A 24,509-nucleotide genomic window follows, 5' to 3' on the forward strand; every position below is an offset into this window, starting at 1 on the left:
TAGAGCAAAGTCATTTTTTATGGCATAATCATATCCAATAATAACGACCCAACAACGTAGGGGGCATCATATTAAACGATTGTTTTCAGATGTAATCTTCGCATAGCATGTCATAATGGTGGGAAGTAATTTAGCGACATCACTTTGTTGATGTTGTTATTCTTGGCTTACTTTTTTTTTTAGCTGTTAAAATCAGTACGATCGACAGTCCTCAAGGAGGATATTTTTTTCTCGTTATAAATTGTTTGTTAACAGTAGGATGTGTCTTGCTTGTTCGATGAAGAGATCTGACGATATGATTTTCAGCATTTGACCTTTTTTGAATGATTTGCCAGAGGGTGTAAAAAAAAACACAAACAGATTTTTATTAGATAAATTTTCAGATACGTTTGGTGTATGTAAAGTGTATGGATTGATTAACTGTAATTTTAATAAATCATCAATACTTAATTATGATTTATATCGGGTTAGAATAATGTTCCATTTAAATGTCTGCAAGTCATAAAGGTTTTCCAAAAAAAACAAAAAAATGTGTAACCAAAAAAAAAAATTGCTTTGAATATTTAACATGTTTAACTGAATTTATTAAGTGGAATAATCATGCTAATGAAAGAATTCTTTTTTGAGGGGGAAAGGGTGCGTGCTTCCTTTGTGAACTTTGACCTGTCTCAGCAGATACCTTGACCTTATGCTTATTTTTATCCTCCATAAAAGTTGAATCCAATTTAGACAGCAGTGATTTTTTTTCTTTAAAATTCATAAATTTCAACTAGATTAAGTATTTTATTAAAATTATTTTTTTTCTACAGGTTTCAAATACTACTATCTTAATTTTGGATTAAAAAAAATATATTGAGTAATGCTGGTGAGAACAAATGGGGGAGGGGGGTGGGGCTATAAGAGAAGTCATCAGTATGGTTTGTAATTAATTTATATGGGATTTTTGCTTACTAATGACAGTTACCTGAGGTTACATCAGCAATTCATGTTATATTAAGAGTACCTTTAAACAAAGATAGGATCTTTCAGTGCATGGTACAAATTAAGCCAATTGCAGCTGTTTTATTCATAGTTGTAGACTTTAAAGCTATTTTATGAATGGGTATTGAAGTAAATGCACTGGTATTTTTCTCTATTTTTCTTCTTTGACTCATATTTGGTGTATTGTGATAAAGTACCCTATCAAAAAATCGATTTCTCTTGGTCAGGATTTGAGGTATCCATGGTTATGGTGTGTACTAGGAATTTCCTTAACGTCTTAGGTATGATGCTGATTTTGTTAAGGGAATTGGTAGTTTTTTTTGTACTGTTGAGGGAAATGGTAAATTTCTAACTAAATGACTAAGTCTTGCTGTTTGTTGAACTAATAATAAATTTAATTAAAATGACTTAGAAATTTGCAGCGAATTTATAGACATGTTAAGAGTGTAGCAGCAATTTCTAATGTTATTCCATTATTCAAATGAATAATTTTGGAAATTTAATACACGTCAAGTACTGCAAATCACTTTTTATTCCTTCTACGCTCAAAAATTTCATTCTCGAATATATTTTTATAAGTATAGATTATATACGACAGTAACCAAAATTCGTGAAAATTTTGTCTTGCTTATAAATACAAAATGCATATCTCACAAAACAAAAGGTGTAATGAATATTTCTTGATCTATAGTACATTTATCTTAGATTCTTTTATGTATTTATAGAGACAGTCAGAACTTCATTTTCTTTCACTGATATTCTCTCTGCAATTTTACCAAATTAAACAAAAAATCTAACAGATCAAAGAAAAAGAGGGACATATATTTTATTTGGTTGAAAATTTTTTTATATCGGTATTTGTACTTCAATTTTCACATCACTAGGTAATTTCGTTACAGTAACTTTTTTGACACATTTATAAACAGTCTTGTTCTTTATAAACCCAATTTAACATTTGATAAAAATCAAATTGTTTTTTTTTTTAAATTTGTGCTTAGGAAAATCAATCTCTGCAAATAAATTTGATAAATATACTGATTTTAGTGACAGGATTTAATTTTTGAATTGGTCAACAGACATACTTGGTCTTGTACATACTTGCTGGAAAGTTTCAGCACCGTATGTGCATGTTTTGTCAAGAAAACATAAGAAATGTTTATCTTGACTGAAAAGTTTGATTTTACACTGCGTGCATGTTTTGTAGGAAGATAGTATCTTGCCCCTCTTCCTCACTTTGATAAATAGAAGTAGGTGACAGCACCCCATCTCATGATAAATATTAGCTTCTGATGTGTCATTTCTGCAGTCTTTAATTTGTCTCAGATTGCTGTGTTGTGTTTATCTTGAGTGAAGTGTTTCTGCAGTGGTGTTTTCTTGATTTATGAGAAAACGCAGTAGCCTAGTTTCCAGTTTACAGAAATATTATCTAATACACTGTCAAGACTACATTGACAAATTCCTGCAAAAAGCTGCATGTCCCGGCCTGCATGCAGTAAGTGGAAGCTGAATTAAAGCTTTGCTTATGAGGTTAGCAATTTTTATCTTGGGTGAAGTGTCATGTCCTAAGATACATTTTCCTACAATTGTACAGAAAATAGCTGAGTATCCTAATTACAGAAATAGTTGGAATGACTAAGTGCTGATAATCATGGTTACCATAGCATTTTGTGAAATAATATTATCATAATGTTAAAAATGGGAGCAAGTGTCAGCATGCAAAATTCAGGAGGAAATGCATTTGAATGAAGGTATAATCTTTATATATATAAATCAAGCATTATACCAGTGTGCAGGGTTGTCCCTAAGAATTGAAATAGCAGCTAGGGACATTAAAAAAAGTAGAAGGGGGTTTGGGGGTTCCTCCCCAAACAAGGAATTGAGGGGAAATACCAGAGTAACCGGGGGATAACGTAATTCTAGGCAGGGAAATTCCCTGGCCCCTGGGTCTTGGGGACGAACCTTGAGTGTGGAAAAAAATCAATGTTGATAAAACACATGATAAAAAAAAAAAATCACTTTATTCTACTCATCAATATATAATTATAATTGCTTTAGATTGGTTTGGTATCTATCATTGTTTTATTGTATTCATTAATTAATGCACATTAGAAAGAAATGTTTATATATATTCCTTTTTATTGGAAACTGTCAATTTTTAAAAGATTTGAATGTATAATTCAGTTTGAATCTAAATACAAGTTTCAGGCATAATTATGTCCAGAAGAATTTTTTTTAATGCCATAATCATCATAATTGCATGTCAAACAAATTTAAATTTAAACGTTACAATCAGGAGTTCAGAAAATCTTCAATAAAGCAAATTTTTAAATGACTTAAACACTCACAATAAAAAGGACAACATACAACATTTTGGGTCATTTGATTTGCTTGACATAATAAAATGCAGTGGAGTCGGTCAGATTGGAATTATCTTGGCAAACCTCCAGGTAGAATCAGCTGATTTCTAAAAAGGTAGGACCTATGTATAAGAGAATCACTTATTTGGAAAAAAAAAATTGTATAAATATTTAAAACTTTCTTGGGGGCAAACATGAGTTGGATTTATTTTTCGAATTATTTTAAAATTCATTAATTTAGAATAAAAATCTGAATTTGAATTTTTTTTATTATCAAATGCAGAATAATTATTAATTTCATAAATATACTGTTAATGGTATTTCCTGAGACAATAAACATGCTGAATTATAAATAATGTTCTAAGAAGTACATAATTTCATATTGATCAAGCTAACATTGTTGTTTGTAATATTATGTTCTAGGAATTTAAAATGTTTCAAATTTTTCTTGAGATTATTAGTTTTAATTAAGTTAATCAGTTTAACCTTTTGATTATGATCTGATTCAGTAAATTTTTTATTTCTCCTTAATTGTTATCCCTTTATAGAAGTAGTAAACACATCAATATCACACCATAGATACACATTTTGTTGATCAGCTGATTCAGTGTTAAATACAGCAACCTGAATTTCAAAATCATCTTGCATGATTAATCATCTCAATTTCTTTATAGAAATTTCCAAAACATTCTATATATCTTGGCAAGAGGCATTGTTTGTAAACACAAAATAAGGCAGAAATTATAATCTACACATTTAAACCCAAATACGGTTGATATTTTTAGTAAACGGCTACAATCGCAGTGTAACAAATCAATTAATGTGGAAAATTTGTTTGCCCAGTGAATTAATGGAATACTTAATTGATATTGAACTGACACTATATAGAAATGTTTTTAAATAAACCTGTGAAACCAGTCATTTGGGATTTAAAGAGGGGGGATGGATTTTAAATTTCTCAGGTAAAGGTATACAGACAACAGTTAGAGGTTATAACAGGTAATGAACAGATTGTTTACATCTCGTTGCTAAGAACCAGATCACCTGAAAGACTCAGGCTACAATGGCCGACAGGAGGCAGGAAAACATGTGACCAAGTTTTGCAATCAATCAATCAGAACCAAAGGCTCGATCGCTCCAGTTTTTAAATAGAACTCTTGAACAAAGGAAAACTTGAATTAACTTAGGATTATGTAGAGTGTATAAGCCGTGATTTTACTTAGGATATGCATGAACTTTAGTGAGTATGATTATATGCATTATTAGACCTCTCAGTGAATTTATTTTGAATACTATAGACAGATTACGTGCTCTTTTTTTGTTCTGGGGGGTTTAAAGTCAATTTGTTTAGCACTACACAGTGCTTGACAAAGAAAAAAAAAATAAAACCAGTTAAATCAATATTAAGTAAAAAGTCTGGAGTGCCTTACTTATGTAATGTTTATTAATTTTCATTAATGCTCAGTTGTTCAAGTTCTAAATGATTCAGTTTCTAAAGAAAGAAATAAGTATTTCTGAATCAGGTAAATTTTACTCTTTAAAAAGTAGGTGAGGTTCTTACGGAATCTGATTTTTTAGGCAACTTTAAATCCCTTTGTGGAGTTGTCTTTGTTAGAAATGTAGATCACTTTAGCATTAACTTAATGTCTACATTGTAAATATATTTTTTAAATGGGGGTTATAATCAAATTTTTAAAAAAAAGTATTGGAGACAGATATATTGTGTCTATGTTCATGTATTTCACTCTGCAATTTGTAGGGTTCATTTATAGTTTCAAACTTTAGAGGGCAGGACTTAAGATTCATTTCATACAATTTAAATCCTAATAATTATCAAATTAATTGTTTTAAAAAGTTTTGAGTAACACTAAGGTTGTTCTAGGAATTATTACTCAGATTGTTTTTGTTGAATTTGATGAATTACATGTACCACATTGGAAGAAACAGAAAAAAAATATTTTAATTATTTAATGTCCATTACTACCTAGACCTTAGATAATCACATTAAATTGATTTGAGACCAACTACTTGGTAAAGATCAAGATCTAATGCATGATATGATAACTGACTAACATTGTACATATATGTAGGAAGTTGTTTTTGTTAATATCTGCATAAGATTATTTGTTTACATGGTTTAGCTGACTCTTCTGTTTTGGGCTCAGGACATTCAACTGGCATTTAATTAGATAAGGTTGAAACGCTTTATTGGATCTGTGAAATTTCATTTGACAGTCATTTTTTTAGGACATTTCATCATATCAAAATTTTCAGTGATTTTTAGGTACACATTTGTAGATATCACAATATAATAAAGAACTGAACTGAACTGAATATCTATAATTATCCTTAAAGGGGCTTATTGAACCACTTCCATGGTTGGAGCTCTCTAGAAATGAAAACAAAATTAGTGCTTAATCAATGTGATTGGAAGGACAAAGACAGTATGTAACTGCCACTTTGACTGCGAATTGATGAAATTATCCTCAGGAAAGCAAACATTAGAATGCCATGAAAATATTTTTTTTTTATGTTTTAATGTTGAAATCTTTTTGAACTTTTCTATCTTTGAAAATTTATCTAAAAAAGGTTTGAAAATGTTTATATATATATATATATATATATATTCATTACTTTTTTTTACATCTATATATTAAATACATCAAAAAATATTTTCTACTGTTGCTTAATTTACTGAATTTTATCTCTTTAGATATGGACAGATTCTTTTCTGAACATTTGCTATATTTTTAGTATTTCCATTGTTCAACTTATCCTACTTTTTCTGCTCTCCTTTATAGAAGAGTTCTGACAAGGAATGACATTAATTTTTATTTCTAAATTACTTTTTCCTCACCATATTTTGTAAAAATTGATAAAACTATTGAGAGTGTTCTAATTTCATTTATCAGGTCATGTGATTCATCAAGAAAATACTTCCAAATTAATGTCAGTTTGGAGGGAATTAGCAATATATCATAATAATACATTCTTAAATGCTCAATTCATCATCCAACAGAAAGTATTGACTGAGCTGGATCTTTTCATGCTATTGTACTGGTGTAAGTGAATTACATTTTATAATTAGGTTACCTTAAAATAACATAATAAATATATTATTTCTTAATCTTTTCATAAGTGCTTGAAAACAGTTTTCAAAAATGAATTATTAAATGATTTTAAAGTACTTTTACCCAAAGGGCATTAACAACTGATTTGAATGTTTAAAAAATTGAAAATATGATCTTTTTTTATGGTGTTTCACTGCCCAAAAGGAAAACTGCAAGGATTTTTTTTTTTATGCACAAATTTTATACACTGAATCTTGTCAAAACCCTTTCATCAATATGAAAGTTAATTTACAGTAACTGTTTCTTTTAATGTAATGTTTCTTATTTTGGTTTCTACTTGATACCAGATCACACACACTGTGAAATATTCCATGAGTAAACAAATTTTTTGCAAATATTTCTTTGATAATTGAGGCATTTAATTGTTTTTTTTTTTTTCATGTTTGTTGAAAGCAGGGCTGAAAGTCACTAAATTTAGGGTGTTTAACTGCTTTAGGATGAGAAATGATGGTTTCATGTCACAAGTCAGGGAGTCACTGAATGCAGGTGAAATATATACCGAAAAATTCTTTGGAGGAAATTGAAATTTAACCATCTCATAAGACAGGAAGTCATTAAATACAGGTGGTCACTTTAACAGATTTGACCTTTTATCCTCATGTCTTTATAAATAATCATCATGATAAACTTCAGAGAAAAAATTTTCCTCTCTAGTCAAAGTTCAGAGTCTCTAAACTTAGTGACAAAGCTTAGAGAAGCTATATGTTTACAGATACTTGGAAAGTCATCATGGTCATATTGATGGACCTTTGGACACTGATAAAGCAGACTGAAGCTAGTGTGCAGATGTCAGATTCTTTAGATAAAGGTGCTTGGTTTTTGTCCTAAGTCTTCACACATCGGTATTGATCTGGAAGATCAAATATTGAGATTTATTATTTATCTGTCACACATTTAACATGGTTATAAGAAGCTGATACTAATTGATGTGTACATGAGGAATTTGAAGTCATGTTTAGAGCAGACCTTTCAGCAAATGCTTTTTCACAAAGTATTACAAAATAATAAAATAAAATTCCTCTCAGCATTTTAGTTACAATTATTCAAATAAGGCCAAAAAAAATAATAGTCTTGTTTCCTGTTACCCGACCTACCCTATTTTTTAGCCCCTGACCCTAAAGTTTTTTTTAAGTTTTGGAAGGAAAAAAATCGGGAATTTCCGGAATTTCATTGTTCTGTCACCGTAATCGGTTTCCGTGTTAACACAAAACAAGCATTTCATGAAATTCTTGTTTTAATTATGGACTTTCATAAAATACCACTTGAGTTGTGCATAAAAAGACATGAAATTTAATTTTAAGAGACAACGTTGACCTGTGACATGTTTAATTTGATCTTGTATTAGTTCATATCCAAAAAATGCTGTCGGAAAAAAATAAAATAAAAATATAAAATAAAATAATTTTCCTACCTACCTGCCCTATTTTTTTCAGGCCGGTAGCTGGAAACAAGACTATTATTTTTTTTGGCCTAAAAGAATTAAGAAAGTGGTTTTGGTCATCTCTCCATTTAGTTTTTACTGTTCCTACATTTCACTGGAATAGTTATAGTTTTACAATTGTGGGCTCAATGTTTGTGTGAAATTTCCTTTGGGGTCTCAATTAAATTTACACAATAACATCTGAGTGTTCACTAATGTTTTATTGGAGGCATTGAAATTCAAATGAATTCAAATTTCCAAGTGTGTGAAATTCATGGTATAGAAGGACAATTTAGTATAATTTTAACTTTTAAATGTAGATAATTTAATTTATACACTCCTTAAAGTTTATTACTGGTAAGTAGTACCATATAAATTTCTCATCTTGTTTGTGTCTTCCTTTGAAGTGGCCTGTTTAAGTGTAAATTTGGTTTATCTATGAAGAGCTACTTTACAGTTAAGGTGTGACTTACAGTTACAGATAACAGTATAAGTACTGATTGGGTGGGATGTCATCTCTACCTCTAAACTCTTGAACGTTGAACCTTTTCAAACTACTTGAACAAGCTCCTGCGTATACTTTGATTTTCTAAGTAATCAGAAGGTCTATTTATACATAGTATTTGCAAAACTGACATGCTCATACCCCCTTAAAATTTGGTATGAAGATAACTGCAAAATTATTTCATTTCATATATTGCTTTAAAATTTACATGTGGGTGGATCATTTAAAATGCCTTTCATAAGCAAGCAATATAAGGTATATACAGATGTAAACAAACAATTCATCAGTCTTTGTTGAGATGGCAAATTTTTTGGTATGTGGGTTAAGGTTAAGGGTCACCATAATCCACCAAAATTGAAAGCCAACAAAGCGCCAAGACTGATTTTTAAAAAAAATTCTTCTGAAAGGTTAGGGTGTTTGTTTTAACACTGTTTAAAGGGGATTTTCCATTTTCAGTTATCCAGTATTAGTAAGATATGTAATAGTTCTTTTAATACCTGATAATTTTGTCAAAAGCAAATTTTGCTTGCATCAATCTACATATACTATATGCATCACCATTACTTTAGTGAATTATTCTGAAATTGACATTGAATAGTACTTAAGAGATGCCATGTTTAGAAGTCATTTATGGTTTTAAATGGTTAGGTCAGGATAAAGTTTTGATTTTATTTGCCACCTGAGAAAACCATCTGAGTCAGCATTTTCCATCCTGATTCTAGAATTATTGCTTTCCAGGCTCCAGGATTTTACACTTGGGGATTGGAGCAATATCAACCAGAATTATCACCTGAGTACACCTGCAATTAAATGTACATTAATTGGAATGGTTTAATAAGTAGTATGATTGATGACTTGCATTCACTGATCTGTTTCAAGTTCTGAAGTTAGACTGCATGAATATACAGTATACTTAATTCTGGAAATTCAATTTCGCAGATCCACTGATTCATTTCCTAGCTTATATATTCTGAATGACAGTTTTTAATAAGATCTTGGCACATTTTATATTTGAAGTTTTAACAAATTAATCCTTTGTACCTGTTGCAAAGCACATTGAATCAATGAAATATTCATGACTTTGTCAAGGTAGTGATATGAGCTTTGCGGAATATGGACGTTGTCATGATTGACACGTTTTAGCAGTCTGCTTTATCGAGCACTTGGCGCAGTAGGGGGTATTATTGCCAGAATCAGTCACTATTGATCTTAATATCCTATTTTTTTCCAGCAGGCTTCTTTTTTTTGTTGTAATTAAGCTCGTTTTAATAATTACTGAAATCATTAATTACGGCAGCAACAGAGGTGGGCGCTGTACAGGAAGTTAGACATGTTTTATGCTGTATTAAGCCGAGTTTAATAGTGCTTGATCTGGAACATTCACCTACAAAATATTGATCATTTAATTTTGACCTCAATTATTGTTTGTCCTTCAATGTTATGATTGTCTGAACTGTTAAAATATAAGTTTATCTTAGTTATCTTTCCTTTTGGAACCATATAGGTACAAGAAAAAATGTCAGATATGTTATACTTATTGGATAATTTGTAATGTCATTATGGAGAAGTACTTTGTGATAATTGAAATATCCTTGATTGACTCCTGCAGCTACAAGTTAATGGGAACTGAGAACTAATGCAAGTAGTGCATTTTTTTGAGTCCCATACCAGTGAAGCCAAAAGGAATCTTTGATTACCGGTATATAATTTTTTTTTTTTTAAATTTCTTTCTTTTTCATAAAATTAAAATGAACCCCTTTCTATTTCATATATTTTAAAGAGGAAATTAGATTATAATCATTTAATTTACCACCAAGTAGTGTCCCCCCCCCCCCCCCCCCCCCCAAAGTCTACTTTGGTACTTTAAATTTCTACATGACCAAACTATCTTTAAAATCTTACGTAAGTAGCCTTGAGCTTAAAGGTATTGCAGTAACTTAATGATGGATTCATAATTTCATCATTTTTATTAACAATAGCAGTTTGTGTTTTGCTGTTGGAAATCATTTTTTTTAATCTTCAAAGAAATGTCAACATATTTTTTATTAGCTGAAGTTTGGCTTTGATGTTTACTGTTGATGGTGGAATTTAATATCTGCATGGAAATGTGATTGAAGTTCTTAGACCCACTTTATCATCTTGATCAGTCTGTTGTAGAGAATTTAATGAATTTATTTTTTTTTCTGCAAAGAAGCCGAGTTGCACAATATTTTGCAGGCAAGAAACTCATAAATGTGCTGCAACTGTGAAGAGGTTTTTTTTTGGAGAGTTGTAATCTATAAGGAAATTTAAGAACTACTGCAAAATTCAGTTTATGTTTTCTTAAATTTTAAAAAATAAGTTTTAAATTCATTACAAACAATGGGTCATTTTGTTCTCATGTGTTTCTAATTCATTATAAAGTATTTGTGTATGACATTTTATCAATAAGTCAATTCATCTATGAAATTAGATTGTGGTGTACTGAAGTTAATAGTGGCATCAAATAATCATAAAACGTATCAAGCTTAAGGCACCGAAGTATCAAGTTGGTTGACATATAAGCAGTCCTGCATTACTGAAAATTATCAGCTTTAGTCTGTGGGTACATCATTCTGTAAAATATTCATAATTTTGTGGGATGTGGGCTTTAAGTTATCTCTGTGTTATCTGACACCATGGACCTCTCAAAAAAATTTCTCAGTAGGATGTGAATATAGTTAAGTTGTGGTGGTGATAAGTTGGGATGCTGGATAATTTCCAAACAAGGGAAATCCATTGGAAAACCCCTAAAACTTTGAGATATTTGGGTATATCCATCATCTGAATTTAGTTAATTGGCATTCTTTTTGTATTGATTTTGAAATTGATTTTGATTAACTCAACTTCAAGTACCATATCTGTTTGGCCTTACGAAAAAAAAGTAAAGAAAAATTAAAAAGAAAAAAAAGAAAAGAAGAGTTGTATTGCTCTCAGAACAATTCTCTCTAGCTATTGAGCAGTACTACACTATTTAAGTAATTTTTACTGTATATTTAATTTTTTCAGTATATGTATACAGATCAGTTTTTACGGATTTTGAAGTGTTTTTTTTTCATGTCTTATGATTATGTTGAAATCTTAAGCACATTCATGAAAACGATTTTAGACTTTAAAATATTTTTTGTTTTTTATTTTGGTGAAACAATGTTCTGGATCGTTCTGTACAACTTACTCTTACTGTTTCAGTAACATTTCTGAATAATTTTATATCAAAAATAAGAATGGATTTTACACTGTCGATGACAGTTACCAAACTCGCCATTATTTGACAGGGTCCAACATGTATTACATTCAGTCATTTATCATTTCAGCTCGAGTCACAAGAAGATGCCAAGTTAAGCCAAATTCTTACCAAGCAAAGGCAACACAGGGACCAACTGCATCAAAGTAGTGTGCTCGAGTATGCTCATCTGAGCACATCTCGGCATAAAACCACACCCCCTGAGCAGCAAACTAAAACAAGTGTTTCCTTCTCTTTACAAGAACAGAGTCAGTCTTTTGGGAACAGCAAGGAATTCGGTATGTTTGGTATTAATTTGTCACAGAGTTTTGAATGAATTAATATATTTCAAGGCTGTTGCATTAAGAAAGTTCTGAGTACCAAGTAATGTTGATAGTTCACCCCCCCCCCCCACCCCCCCCACCCCCCCCCCCACCCCCCCACCCCCCCCCCCCCAACACACAATCACACAGTCACACACTTACACTTTGTAGACTTAGTTAATCATAGTTTATGGGATGAGAGACTTTTTCAACTGTTTTCTTTCTAAACATCATTCAAGTTTTAAACATGCTAGCTATCTCAGATAGAGGTTGATTTATCTGAGCATTCAGCATGTTCATTGTTGTTCATGATAACAGTTTCATTAATTTTTGTACTTATATATACAGTGAAAACTGTCTAACCTAGCTGACACCTGTGCAATCCATTTCACTGTGAATTCAGATCTTTATTTTCATTCCAATTTTACTGTTTTCCATGTTCTTTACACTGTGTAATCCAACATCCTGTCTATTCTGAAACAAAAGAGCAAGAGCCACTTAGGGCCTTTTTTGGCCCTGTCAATTTCAAAAAATTCAAAACTACATAGTTTTAGTCGACAAGGCAATAAATTATACTTGAACACCTGGTGAATGAATATCTACTGAAAATGACGTAATTTTCTTGCTAGACAATGTATTATGACGTCATGAATTGCGTCATTATTCACATATCCTGAATATTTCTACAAAAATTGCCAAAAGATGATGCCATTTTTCAATATTTCATGTACAGCACAAGTTCTGATCCAGTATGTGTAAACATATTATAAAAGGACTGTTAATGAAGATTATAAAACATGTTTTAATTTTTGGATCGAGGGGTGTGCTCATATTTTAATTCTTTGCTGAAGGTTCTCAAAAACACCTGTTTTCTGCAAAATTCGATAACATTGCAATTTCACACAACCTGTTTTTAATGCCTGGACTCTTCCAAGGCAATTCTGTTATATAAACTGAAAGCACTAAGTCTCTACTTTATATTAATGTTGAAAATGGTACACAGGGTTTTAGTCAATAAATTGGTATATCTACAGGGCCATTTTATGCATAAAGTGAACCTAGCTCTTTGTCTCCCAGTGCCTGTCGGATTAGACAGGTTTCACTGTAGTATCAAATTTGCATTGTGTTCCTTCATGCTTTTGGATATTTATGCACAAGTGTCCTTTTACTAAATTGATTCTGAATTTTGCAACACATTTTTTTGTTATAAATGTGCAGAACTGGTATAATTCATGTGATATAAATTTGATCTCTTTGATTATGAAAACATTTAAAGACCGTGGCCCTAATTAGTGTCTCTCATGGGATTTCTATGTAAGGGATAAAATATTTGATACTGCAATGTTTATAGCCATTTGATTTTGAATTAATTATTCCGCAGGAAATTTAAAACTTATACTGTTAAATATTGTTATACAATGAAGCCTCCAGGGAGAATTATGTTTGTATCCATATATAAACATCTGGTTTTCTTGTTTCTAGCCAGTATCTTCATTCTGTTTCTTCTTCCTGGTGACAAATTGTAACTCAGCAGATTAATTAGTTCACATTAAGCATTTATTTACAATTAACATGTTTTTTTTTAAAAAGTTTCTTTTTCCTATTAATGAAAGAGGTTGCTACAAAAGTATGGATTTTGATAAGTGTTTGATGAATTTTGCTTTTGACTGATAAAATTATAAAACAGCCATTATACTCAATAAAGGAGTGCCCATTTTGTTAACACACAACTCCTCCTAAAGCCCTGAGTAAAATTCAATGGATCTTTTACGGAATCTCATTTACTTCCAAGAAATGCACTTTGCAATTGTACTCGCATTGGAGCGGGGGAAGGGGGGGGGGTCAATTTGTTAACTCATTGCTAACAGTACCTCTAGTTATGGCGTCAAGCTCTTGGAGCTTGAACGTCATCTAGCGATCGGCCAGGTGAAATCGCCACCGGATGTACGCGACCCAATGTGTCAGTGGATGCAACCGCAATAGAAAATAGCAATAGCTATAAACCAATTTCTTTGAAAATGCTCACAATGAATAATAGCTTGAAAATAAAATTGCATTAATTGTATCTACAATTAATTCTTTTACAAAACAACGATAATATGTTTTATTTTCACACAAGAAAAACATGATGGTTGTTGCGGATGAATTTCTACAGAAAGGGTGCATCGAATGACATGAATAACATTTTGGAATGATAACCGTGTAACACAAACAACCAACAGGCGGTAAAATAATTACAAAATTACATAAACACGAATACTACAAGCTTGAAAAGATTGAATATCTAAATCTTAGCTTTACTTTTACAATCTTCTAACCAACTTTATCCTAAAAAACCGATGATGTTAATCAGTATTACTGTATTTCTCAATTTCCTCCAATATACCACGCACTATCGTAACTCGATCGTACTTGTAACAGAGCAGAGTCATGGTTGTAGTTAAGATGCAATGACTAGAACAACGCTTTGACGTTGGCAGTTAGAAAGAATAATGTATAAATTCATGAAATCCTTCATAGTTCTTCAATTGACTGAAAAGAAATTAGTTTGATATTTAGCATGAACATGTTCGACAGTGTCTGGTCAATTCGAACCCTGCTCCATTCGGACCATGACATAAAGGCCCCACACTACCGGTAATTGTGACATTTTGTTTAAAACTTTTTTTTTTATTTTTATTATTATTATTATTATTATTATTATGTCACCTGAGTCACTTACTTGACCTATTGCTATCTTCAGATCTTTTGAAATTGTTTTTTCTTGTTTGACGCCATTGAAGCCTTTCAGGCTTTTGATTTTTAATTATGTCATGAAAACATTTTGCTTTTGTCCAGGGAGGAGTGAAGAAAGTTTTCTTGTCATATACTTTATCACAGTTTTACCAATAGTTTGGATTTTCATTGATGGTGACATGGTAAACGCTATTATAGTGTCACACCAACCTTTATATTTGGCATTGGGACATATAGTGTTATTTTAGGAGAAAATATTAAGTAGATTTCACGAAGTTTTAATTGGTAATTGCAGCATTTTCTACAATTAAGGGTCATTGACCTTCAAATAAGAGAGGTAACTCTCAGTGAGATTTATGACTTTTATTAAATTCCCTTAATAAATAAATTCCCTTAATAAATTGTCAAGTTAAAAGTTGATTTCTGTCAAATTTTGCACTGCAAAGTATGATGAATTTTTAATCCCATTTCAGTTGACTTAATGGATTTCAAGGAATAATTATTATCATTGGAGCAAAATTTTATTTGAGTGAACAGAGGGACTGGTGAACCTATAGAGGTTATAGGCTTACGACATCTTGTGCTTTGTAATTAAGCAACACCAGAAGGTCCATGCTATCTGTGAAATATTTGTTAATTAGTCAAGAGAAACTGATTTAAGTAAAGGCTGATTTTATTTATTTTTTTGTGTGGGAGACAATGGAAAGCTTGTATAATCTGAAATTTGGAGAAAAAAATATTTCATAAAGAAACAAGAAAAAATTGCTGCGTCATTCAAAAATCAATGAACTGTTGATTTCATTGCCATTATTTGAAAGTCAGTCATTAAAGCATTTGGGAGAATTTAAAAAGAATTTAAAAAATTCAAGAATACAAAGAATGACATTTTAGTGATTGTGTTGACCCCCCCCCCCCCCCCCCCCTCCAAAAAAGAAAATGCACCAAAAAAAACCCATAATTTTTGATAATTAGATTAATGATGAAAAACTAAGTTGCAATGCCATATTCAATTATTCAATCATTCATTTTTTTTTCTTAAGAAATGAAAAACCAGAAATTATTTCGTTAAAAGTTCATTGAGTGAATGATGATGAGTAATTATTTAAAGGAACCTTTTCAGAGATTGGTTGTCTTTGTTTTGTTTTAATCATTTACCCGTAAAGGCAAGTGGAATTTATGGTATGTTTTGAAGCATGAATGCACTCATTACGACTTTGTTTTGTTTTAGCAGGTGTCAGCAAATCTAATTTTCCAGTCGGTAGAGCCGAGAGCCCAAAGCATGGGGTAGATAGGACTCCTCTTCAAGCTTGGAACAGTTCCAGTAAGTATCTAAGTTGTTTGATATTTTTGAAGGCGGTGTTATGATTTGTATACACCTAATAGTATACACTTTGTCCATCTGTCTATCCATCCATCCACAGATTTCCTAAGTTTATGTTGCTTATAACTTTTTTTTATGATAGTCCTATAATATTCAAATTTGATATTTTATTAAGCAGGTAGTAAAAATATTGAAGGCTTTTTTTGATTTATTGAAAAAGGATGTTGATTCAGAAGTCTCTGGCATTAACTTTGTTGACTCAGAGCTCCATGCAGCTTTCATGCAAGATTAACCATCCAGATTGCAATCAAAAATTGCAATAGAAAATGGAAAGAGTAAAAGAAATAATTCTGGACTTTAATCAGTCCTTGTTGAAGTCTGAGGTTATCTTAATGGCCAAAACATTGATTTTCATGATGCAAGTTTAAATACAAGAGATGCAAATAGGAAGGAAATTAAAAACCAAAGGTCAGAATCCGAGTTGAATAAACAAAACTGATGAATAATTTTCCCCTTAAGTATTAGTAGTTGTGAGGCTGCATTTAAGCGAAAAACCATAAGAAAACAATTCTAGGGGTTCAAGAACAATAGCAATGGATGGGGCTCTTTTCAGTTTTCAGTGCTTTCTCTTGGGTAAGGATTTAGAAGGAGAGCGTTGCAGGCTCGTGATTGGCTAGATTTAAGCATTTATCGGTTGAGAAGTGTTATGTTTACATGTGTATATCAGTCTTCCGACCTTGATATTTACATTGGCCCATTGACGAGAAGTTGAATAATCAGCAAATGCCAAATTGAACAATGATTTAAAGTTTACATGGAAGGGGGGCAGTAAATTCATTGAGATTCTGTTTTAGAAATTAAGCATGTTAAACATGTGTTTATTAAGTCTGGTAAGGACTTTTGAAGTAGCCATAAAGTTAACATTAGTTTGTTGTTGCGTAAATAGTTGGTATTTTTGGATTCACTGTGTGTTAAGCATGATTATAGACTGAGGAAAGAAAGGAAGTTACTTGAACAAGGAAGAGATGGTTTTTATTTGGTTGGAGTAAAACTGATCAATAGTCCTCTATGACATAAGCCTGAGAAGGCACCATAAAATAGATGGGCTGCATGAACAAGTAAATATAATAAATTTTTCACATTAATTAGTGTGGACTAAGAGGACTCAGGTGTGCTAGCTTTTATAAGGTACTTTCTTCAGTCTGGTTTTTGCTCATCCTGAGGGCTTGTCCACCAAAGGTTTCCTTTTTTAGATAGATCTCCAAGTCACCCTGTTCTATAAAAGTTTTAAGTTATAATGACTGTGTTTCTTAACAGGTAAGTTTTTTTTCCAGACATACTACAGACTATTATTTTTTAAGGAACAAAACTTATTAAGAGTACAAAATGATTGTGTGTATAATGGAAATATATAGCTGAAGGTCCAACGTAGGAGCTATGATCACATGCAAGTTTAAATGTACACGTGGTAGAAAATTCGATATCTTCTCTACGTACATGGTCTGAATACCCATATCAAAAAATAATACATAAAAGTATATTTTTAATATATTTTTAATACAATCATTTTCGTATTGTTTAAAATTAATACAGAAAAAATATATTATTTTTGTATCACCAACAAATAGGTAGATTATTTTTGTATTAAAATCTGACTTTGATTTTTTACAGGGTATTATTTTTGTATTTTTTGGGACTTAGATTATTTTCAGTATATCATTTTTGTATTTTTGTGGACTTAGTTTTTTTCAAGTGTATTTTTTCTGTATTAAAATTGAACTTAGTAATTTTACAGAAAATTACATACAGTTAATCTGTATTATTTTTGTATTAAAATTGAACTTAGTAATTTTACAGAAAATTACATACAGTTAGTCTGTATTATTTTTGTATTAAATTTGGACTTAATAATTTTTCAAAAAATACTATACAGTCAGTATGTATTTTTTTTATATTTATTTTGGACTTAGTGTTTTCTTTTACTGAAATTTGTATTTCTTTGAACTTAGGAAAATTTACAGAAGTTCTTGCAATAAGTCTGTTGGAATTAATATTTTTTCTCAGATTTTATTAATTAAGACCACTGCTATAAAGGTTGCTTTTATACTATTTACATTTAATTGCTATTTAGAACAGAAAACTTCAGTAGTTTAAATTTGTTAACTAAACAATTTCATTTTTAAAACATGTCTTTACTAGGTGTGAAATTGTCATTTGGAAAGAGATAGATACGTCTAAGGGGACACCTGTGCTGTACATGATACTTGTAAACACGCGGTAAATTTTGAAGTTTCAGAGTTTCAGACTTTCTTTTTGTGTTGAAAATTTTACAGCGTGTTTACAACCGAGTGTTTACAACTATCGCCAACAGCACAGGTGGCCACCTGCAGGCTAACAATAGACGAGTACATGTTATACTACTCAAAGAAATAACATGATTTACCCGTGAAAACACATCCCAACCAAAACCAAAACAAAAACAAACAACATGAAGAGTTCCACTAAATACAGTACCTACGATGTTTTCTTGACTATACAACTCAACGTAGTATACATTATATTTACTTCAGTACGTATTACAATTACATGGAATAGAACTATTTAATTATCCGCTTTTAGAAAAAAATTAAATAAGAAATTATTACGAAAGAATATCATAAAATAATATAGAAAATGTTGTGAAATTGGTGTAAAGGATAGTTGTTAAACATTATTTCAATCTCTGGTACCGTATGTATGAGTTAAGTTGTCCATCAAAAAGGCTATATATTATGTATCTCCCGCTCGTTTTGATCATTATATGTGAACTTTATGGTCTACTTCACAGGTCAACTTGAATATAAAAATGGCTGCTCTCAGCGGAAATAATGACCGGAAATAACGATGTTTCGTAATCGGTAAATTCCGTAAGGAATAAAAAATGATTCTGATAATTAAATTGAACATCGTTTTTTTCTAACATAATTTTAGGTTTGTTCAATTGATTCAAGATATTTAAAACCATGTAAATATGTTTTCTCTAACTGTTCCGTTCTGAACATCGGTAATTTTCGTATATGTGACACAATATGATTGGTCAGATTTTAAAACTCTTCCGTACTGTTCTCTGATTGGTCAACAATATTTCACCCACGCCATTTTGAAAATTCTTCCCGGGACGTGTTGAGAAAGCTGGAGGTGATTTTGAATAAACTCTCATTTGCTCGCGAGTAAAATGGATTGAAAAACAGAAGTGCAGCATAATAATGGTACACAGGATCATATATATGAACCAAGGAAAGCAAATACATAAGGAGACTGACGTTTTTTAGGCATCATATCTGGACTTTTCTGGTGTAAACAACGACAGTTGCGGTAAGATTATGTATATTTTAGCACATTAAAGTTTCAGTTTTTTAAATAATAACTTAGTACAAAGATAGAGGAACAAAGAATGCCTTTTTTACCCATTTTGTAGTATTGTAGAAAGATAAAATAGTACGGTTATTGGCCATATGGGGAACAAGGGTTTTTGTGATAAATTCTGATTGGGGAGAGAGGGGTGGAAGATGGGGGTAATTTTCAAGCCTTTGGCTTCCTAGTTCTATTTCATTCCAATTTTTTCAAGTTTACCATAGACGAATTATTTATTTTCCCTTCAAAAACAATTCTGTAATTTGTATAAACTCAATTTTTTCGGGGGGGGGGGGGGGGGGGGGGTAGGTTGGGTTCGGGGGGGGGGGGGGCAGTTTATTTAAATAACATTGGGGCACACATTTTGTTTACTCTTTCAACATTTTCAAGGACAGATTGTTTATTACAAATATTTTTTTTAAAATATTTTATAAATCAGTCCCCCCCCCTTTTTCTTCTCCAGATTGTCAAATCAAATGGTTGTCCCCTAAGAAACCCCAGATTAAAGAAAAGTAATTTCAATGGTACAATTGTATGGAATTTGGTGAACTCCGCTGGATCTTTTGGAATTTCAATTTATATTTATTGTTAATTTTAGTCAGCAGAACATTGAAGAAAAGCTGATTAGTCATGGAGGAAGAAGATCCCTCTCAAGAAAGTATTGCAGGTGTGTGAGCTAAACAAAATCTATATAGAATTATTTTGGATGTGAAAATGTGTGTTTTGTTGAGGTAATGGTTCATTAAATTTTATCATTATATCATTCTGTTCTATATTTCACAGTGATGAAGTCAGATGAGATGACAGGTTTTGTGATTTGAAGATGGACTTCTGCAACAAAGTAAACACTCCTCTACCTTTTCCATACAAAAGAAACAGCAAAGCAGAGAGATCGAAACATGTGGTAAAAATACAAAGAAAACAGGATTAGTTAAACTTGTGAAAAATATCAAGACTATTGAAGAGCAGATTATATGTAAAAAGAAAGACTACAATTGGTAGCTGAATCAGTAGCCTGGCCACATTAATTACTTTTTAATTAGCTATTTGTACATTTAAGGTAATCTGACTGAGTTACTAAAATTGTTATTTAACAAATATTTCAAATAAATAAAAGATTTTTGAATAACAATCAATAGATGCTATTAAGAACCTCAATCTCCAACCCCTTTTCTTCAAATAACAATTTTTGCCCATGATCATTTTTGTAGTTTTTAAAACTCTGTTTTGTATTATTTTAAGCATTTAAATGTATTTTTTGTCTATCATTCTTGTACTTTTTTGATATTTTTGAAATAAAATCCTTCATGCTGATAAAAATACAAAAACAATACAAATTAATACAAAATTAATACATTCTATATTTTTTTCATACTTTTTTTGTGTACTGTATTATTTTCATATTTTATATCTTTTTTGTACTTTTAATTTATCCAGATGAAAAAATACAAAAATAATATATGTGATACAAAATTAATATATTCTATATTTTTTTTGTATTTTAATTCTTAAAGGTGAAAAAATACAAAAATAATATATGCTAATACAAAATTAATACATTCTGTATTTTTTCTATACTTTTCTATGGACTGTATTATTTTTATACTTTGGAGAGGAAAATAGAGAAATAATACAAAAGTACAAAAACAATACGTTTTTACAGGTCATGTGTTTCATTTCTGTATTATTTCGAAAAAATAAAGTATATTAAAAATATATTTTTCTGTGTTTGGCTTTTAAAAAGTCTATTATTTTTGACCTAAATTGGAACCAAGATTTAGAGGGTTCCAAATTTGGTCATTAAAAATATACTTTTTTTGTATTATTTTAGTATTTTTTTCTTGTATTATTTTTGTATTCATTTTCGATATGGGTAGGTTTCTTTGAGTCATTCACCTGCCAATGCTTTCCAGGCCATTGAAAATGTCCAATAATGTTTATATTTTGACTCAAGTAGATTTAATCCCTTCGTGCAATATTGTCCCATGTTGCATTGGGTAAAGATGTCTTTGAATAGAAAAGGAGCAGGAATATTCATGCAAAGCCCTACAAGTGGATGTACTTACTGTATGACAAGTTTATAATGCTTTTGAAAGATTGGCAGCAAGGTTATTGTGTCAGTATAAAAAAAGGCTATGATTGTATGGAAAAACGTATCTCTCCGAATCTTATCTGAACTTGGATTCTTTTTTTAAGATTGCAGTTCAGATCTTTCTGAATGATTACAGAGATTTGTGACCATATTGGTGGGCCATTGTTTTGTAAACATTTAAACAACTGTGACCGATTTTTTTTTTAAAAGTTCAAACTCTGTGAGGAGTTAACCTCTGAATTCAATGATGACAAATGCTGTTTTGTAGAATAATGGATGATACTGAAATTGCTTCAGTGGTACAATTTGTATAAATCAAAGAGAGGAAAAAATAGTCCCAAAGTGCATAAAAAAGAGAGATGAAGCTATTAACTTTTTAAAGCAGTTAGCTTGAAGCTTCTATGAAGCATTGATTGTTGACATTCACGTTTTGAAACACAAAGGATGAATTCTCTACGTACCCAGAAATGGCATGATGCCAACGAGACAGAAAACCCTCATTTAAATGACAACACAAACATAGCTTAGTGTTACAAAGCTATATCTACACACTCAAGGGAATGTTACATGTAAATATCTGTCTTTTTTACCATTCTGAGGAGAAAATATGTCTTGGATAACCAGAAGTGTCCATTAATGGGTCTGTAATCTGTGTATCTTATTGGATTAGTGTGTTGAGGAGGATGCTGATGTGAGTATATAGTTAATGTCTGGTTTTGTTGGCGTTTTATATTATGTTGAGTGAGTGGGGTGAAAGACTTTATAAATAGGTTTTTATAATTACTGTTTTGTTCTCTTGATTATTAGGGACTTGAACCTACCTTCTTTACTTGACATATGGAATATTGAAAAAAAAAATCCAAATCAACAGATCGATGGAACCATTAAGTCTGTTTTGTTCCAGTTGAAAGATTTAAAGAGTGTCTCATGAACATTGAGGTGTGATATGAAGTAATGTGATTGTGAAACTATCAACCACAGTCCTCCATCAACCAGAGTCCTCCCCAACCATTTTTGTATAAAATTATACACTGTGGTATCCTCTACCAGTTCCCCACAATCCACATCTCAAATGAGTATCAATAAGTATGATTCCATTTCATCATGTTCATTGCATGATTATGAGATCATTTTACTATATAAGCTTCATATTTCATCAATCTGTCACACATATTTTAAAATTTCAATCATGTTGATATAGTTAAGATTTTTTGGCATTCTGATAGTTTGAAATAACAGAAATCCACCATATTTTTGCATTTTTTGCAATATCTTTGGTAAGCATGTGCAAATCAAGTCAAAGCTTTCTTGAACCCATCAAGCAATTGACAGGCTCTTAGATTTTCACGTTTTCCTCAAATAAGTCACAACCTCAACATAGTCAATTCTGTTCTAATACAAATTGTACCCCTTCCAGGCCTTTCTCTAGCTGTTCTACAAGTACTCTCATCCTTCAAATAGTATAATTTTGTACTTGTGTTTGTAATTGATATCATTTGTACTTATACATGTTATTGTTTTAAAGGTCAGGGTTAATGGTACTTTTTAGTTATGTAGAAGACATTATGAAAGATTGATCAAACCTAACACGGTTGATGAATCTGTTTTTCCCAGGGGATTTTTCTCTCCTTGAACAAGTTGGTCGTAATTTACATGGCAGATGAAATTGATTTGTCTTGGAACCATGACAATTTTTTTTTTCCAGATCTGCACAAACAGAAAAGTCTCAAGATGATTGGATAATTTAGTATAGTTTTTTGTTCACTATGAAGGAACTTTAGATTTGTAGGGTTTTTGAAGAGCAATAAACATTATTAAGAAATGGGGTGGGATTTAATTGACTCATTCTTGAAAATTTAATACTTTTTTTACACAGTTGCTGTGATTTTTGTGGGGTGTAAATGAAATTCAAATTATTAAAAACATAATAACTTACACGTAATAAAATATTAATAGTTCATTTTCATCAAAGTGTGTTGATTATTTTGTTATATAAGTTGGCCATTGTTTCCAAGTTTTTAAATTAATTGTTGTGGAAGTAATGTTTTTATTTAAAAGTAATTTAAAAGACTGATCACTAAATGTAAGATTGAGTTTATAGAGCCAATTAAAATATTGTATTTTTAGTTAGTAAAAACAGAACAAACTTAGTTTGCTAATATGCATATAATCATGCCAACTCATCTAAACTTTTAAACTTCATGCTTGTAAACAGGTGCACAGACCCAAAATGAAATAATAGATTGTAACAAAGATTTAATGCTGCCAGTAAAAAGCCATAAAAAAGTGACTGTATTGATAACATTTTCCTCAGGTAGATCTATACAATGTAATAAAATACTTGGAATCAATACAGAATTTTGCCCATTCTTTTTACATAGGATCAGCTGTGTTATTGTTTACATTTAAACAACTCAGCTGAGCTTGGCAATCTGTCAATTCTTTGTTGTGAAGACTGTTATTGAGAAAGTATAGATCAACCTTTATTGGCATTAGGGGTGGGGGACATATTTCTTTTTCCCCTTTGATGTTTACATCATTTATGGATTAATTTGCTCTTTGAAATTTAAAAATCATTTTTTGGGGGTCTTTTTTTATTAAAATTTGTTAGTAGAATTTGTTGAGATTGTCTAAATCCCCCCCGGGAAAAAAAATTCTTTGTCTGAAAATAGATACATGTTTGCATACTTGAAACAAATTTCAGTCTCTTTTTGACCATGTAGTATTTAATTTATTTTTTCTCTTATATACATTTTTACAGACCAGACAGTATACTCTGTTCCATTGTTCAAATATACGTTAATTAATTAGTACATAGAAATTGTAGATTTTGAGGATTTGATTTTCTTATTTTACTGACAGGCATAATACCACCCATATAGAAGTTATTATATTGAATTTTATCAGGTGTAAAAGTTTAAAGCAGAAAGGATTTTGCACCCTGAAAAGTACTAAAGCCAAATGAATATCTCTATATATTGCACATTTGGATGATTGGTTTGAAGTAGA

The 24,509-nt window shown here is 30.9% G+C and overlaps 1 protein-coding gene and 1 long non-coding RNA gene across 3 annotated transcripts in view; both read left to right on the forward strand.

The window, feature by feature from the left end:
- The window catches only part of LOC133178525 (uncharacterized), a 46,180-nt gene that overhangs the window by 1,451 nt on the left and 20,220 nt on the right, over positions 1 to 24,509 (forward strand). The window contains exons 3-4 of one of the 2 annotated variants that reach the window (XM_061313215.1): positions 11,727 to 11,934; positions 15,923 to 16,015. In XM_061313215.1, coding sequence (XP_061169199.1) covers positions 11,727 to 11,934; positions 15,923 to 16,015 — 301 coding nt within the window. The remainder of the gene's footprint in view (positions 1 to 11,726; positions 11,935 to 15,922; positions 16,016 to 24,509) is intronic. The other variant, XM_061313216.1, reaches the window with a different exon arrangement.
- Positions 19,089 to 20,653, forward strand: LOC133178527 (uncharacterized). Its single transcript, XR_009719987.1, has 3 exons — positions 19,089 to 19,369; positions 20,007 to 20,075; positions 20,192 to 20,653. It is a non-coding gene; the product is annotated as an uncharacterized LOC133178527 (long non-coding RNA).

This window comes from Saccostrea echinata, unplaced genomic scaffold, assembly GCF_033153115.1.
Source record: "Saccostrea echinata isolate AGI-Se365-2 ecotype Australia unplaced genomic scaffold, CSIRO_AGI_Sech_v1 ptg000003l, whole genome shotgun sequence".
Classification (NCBI taxonomy): domain Eukaryota; kingdom Metazoa; phylum Mollusca; class Bivalvia; order Ostreida; family Ostreidae; genus Saccostrea; species Saccostrea echinata.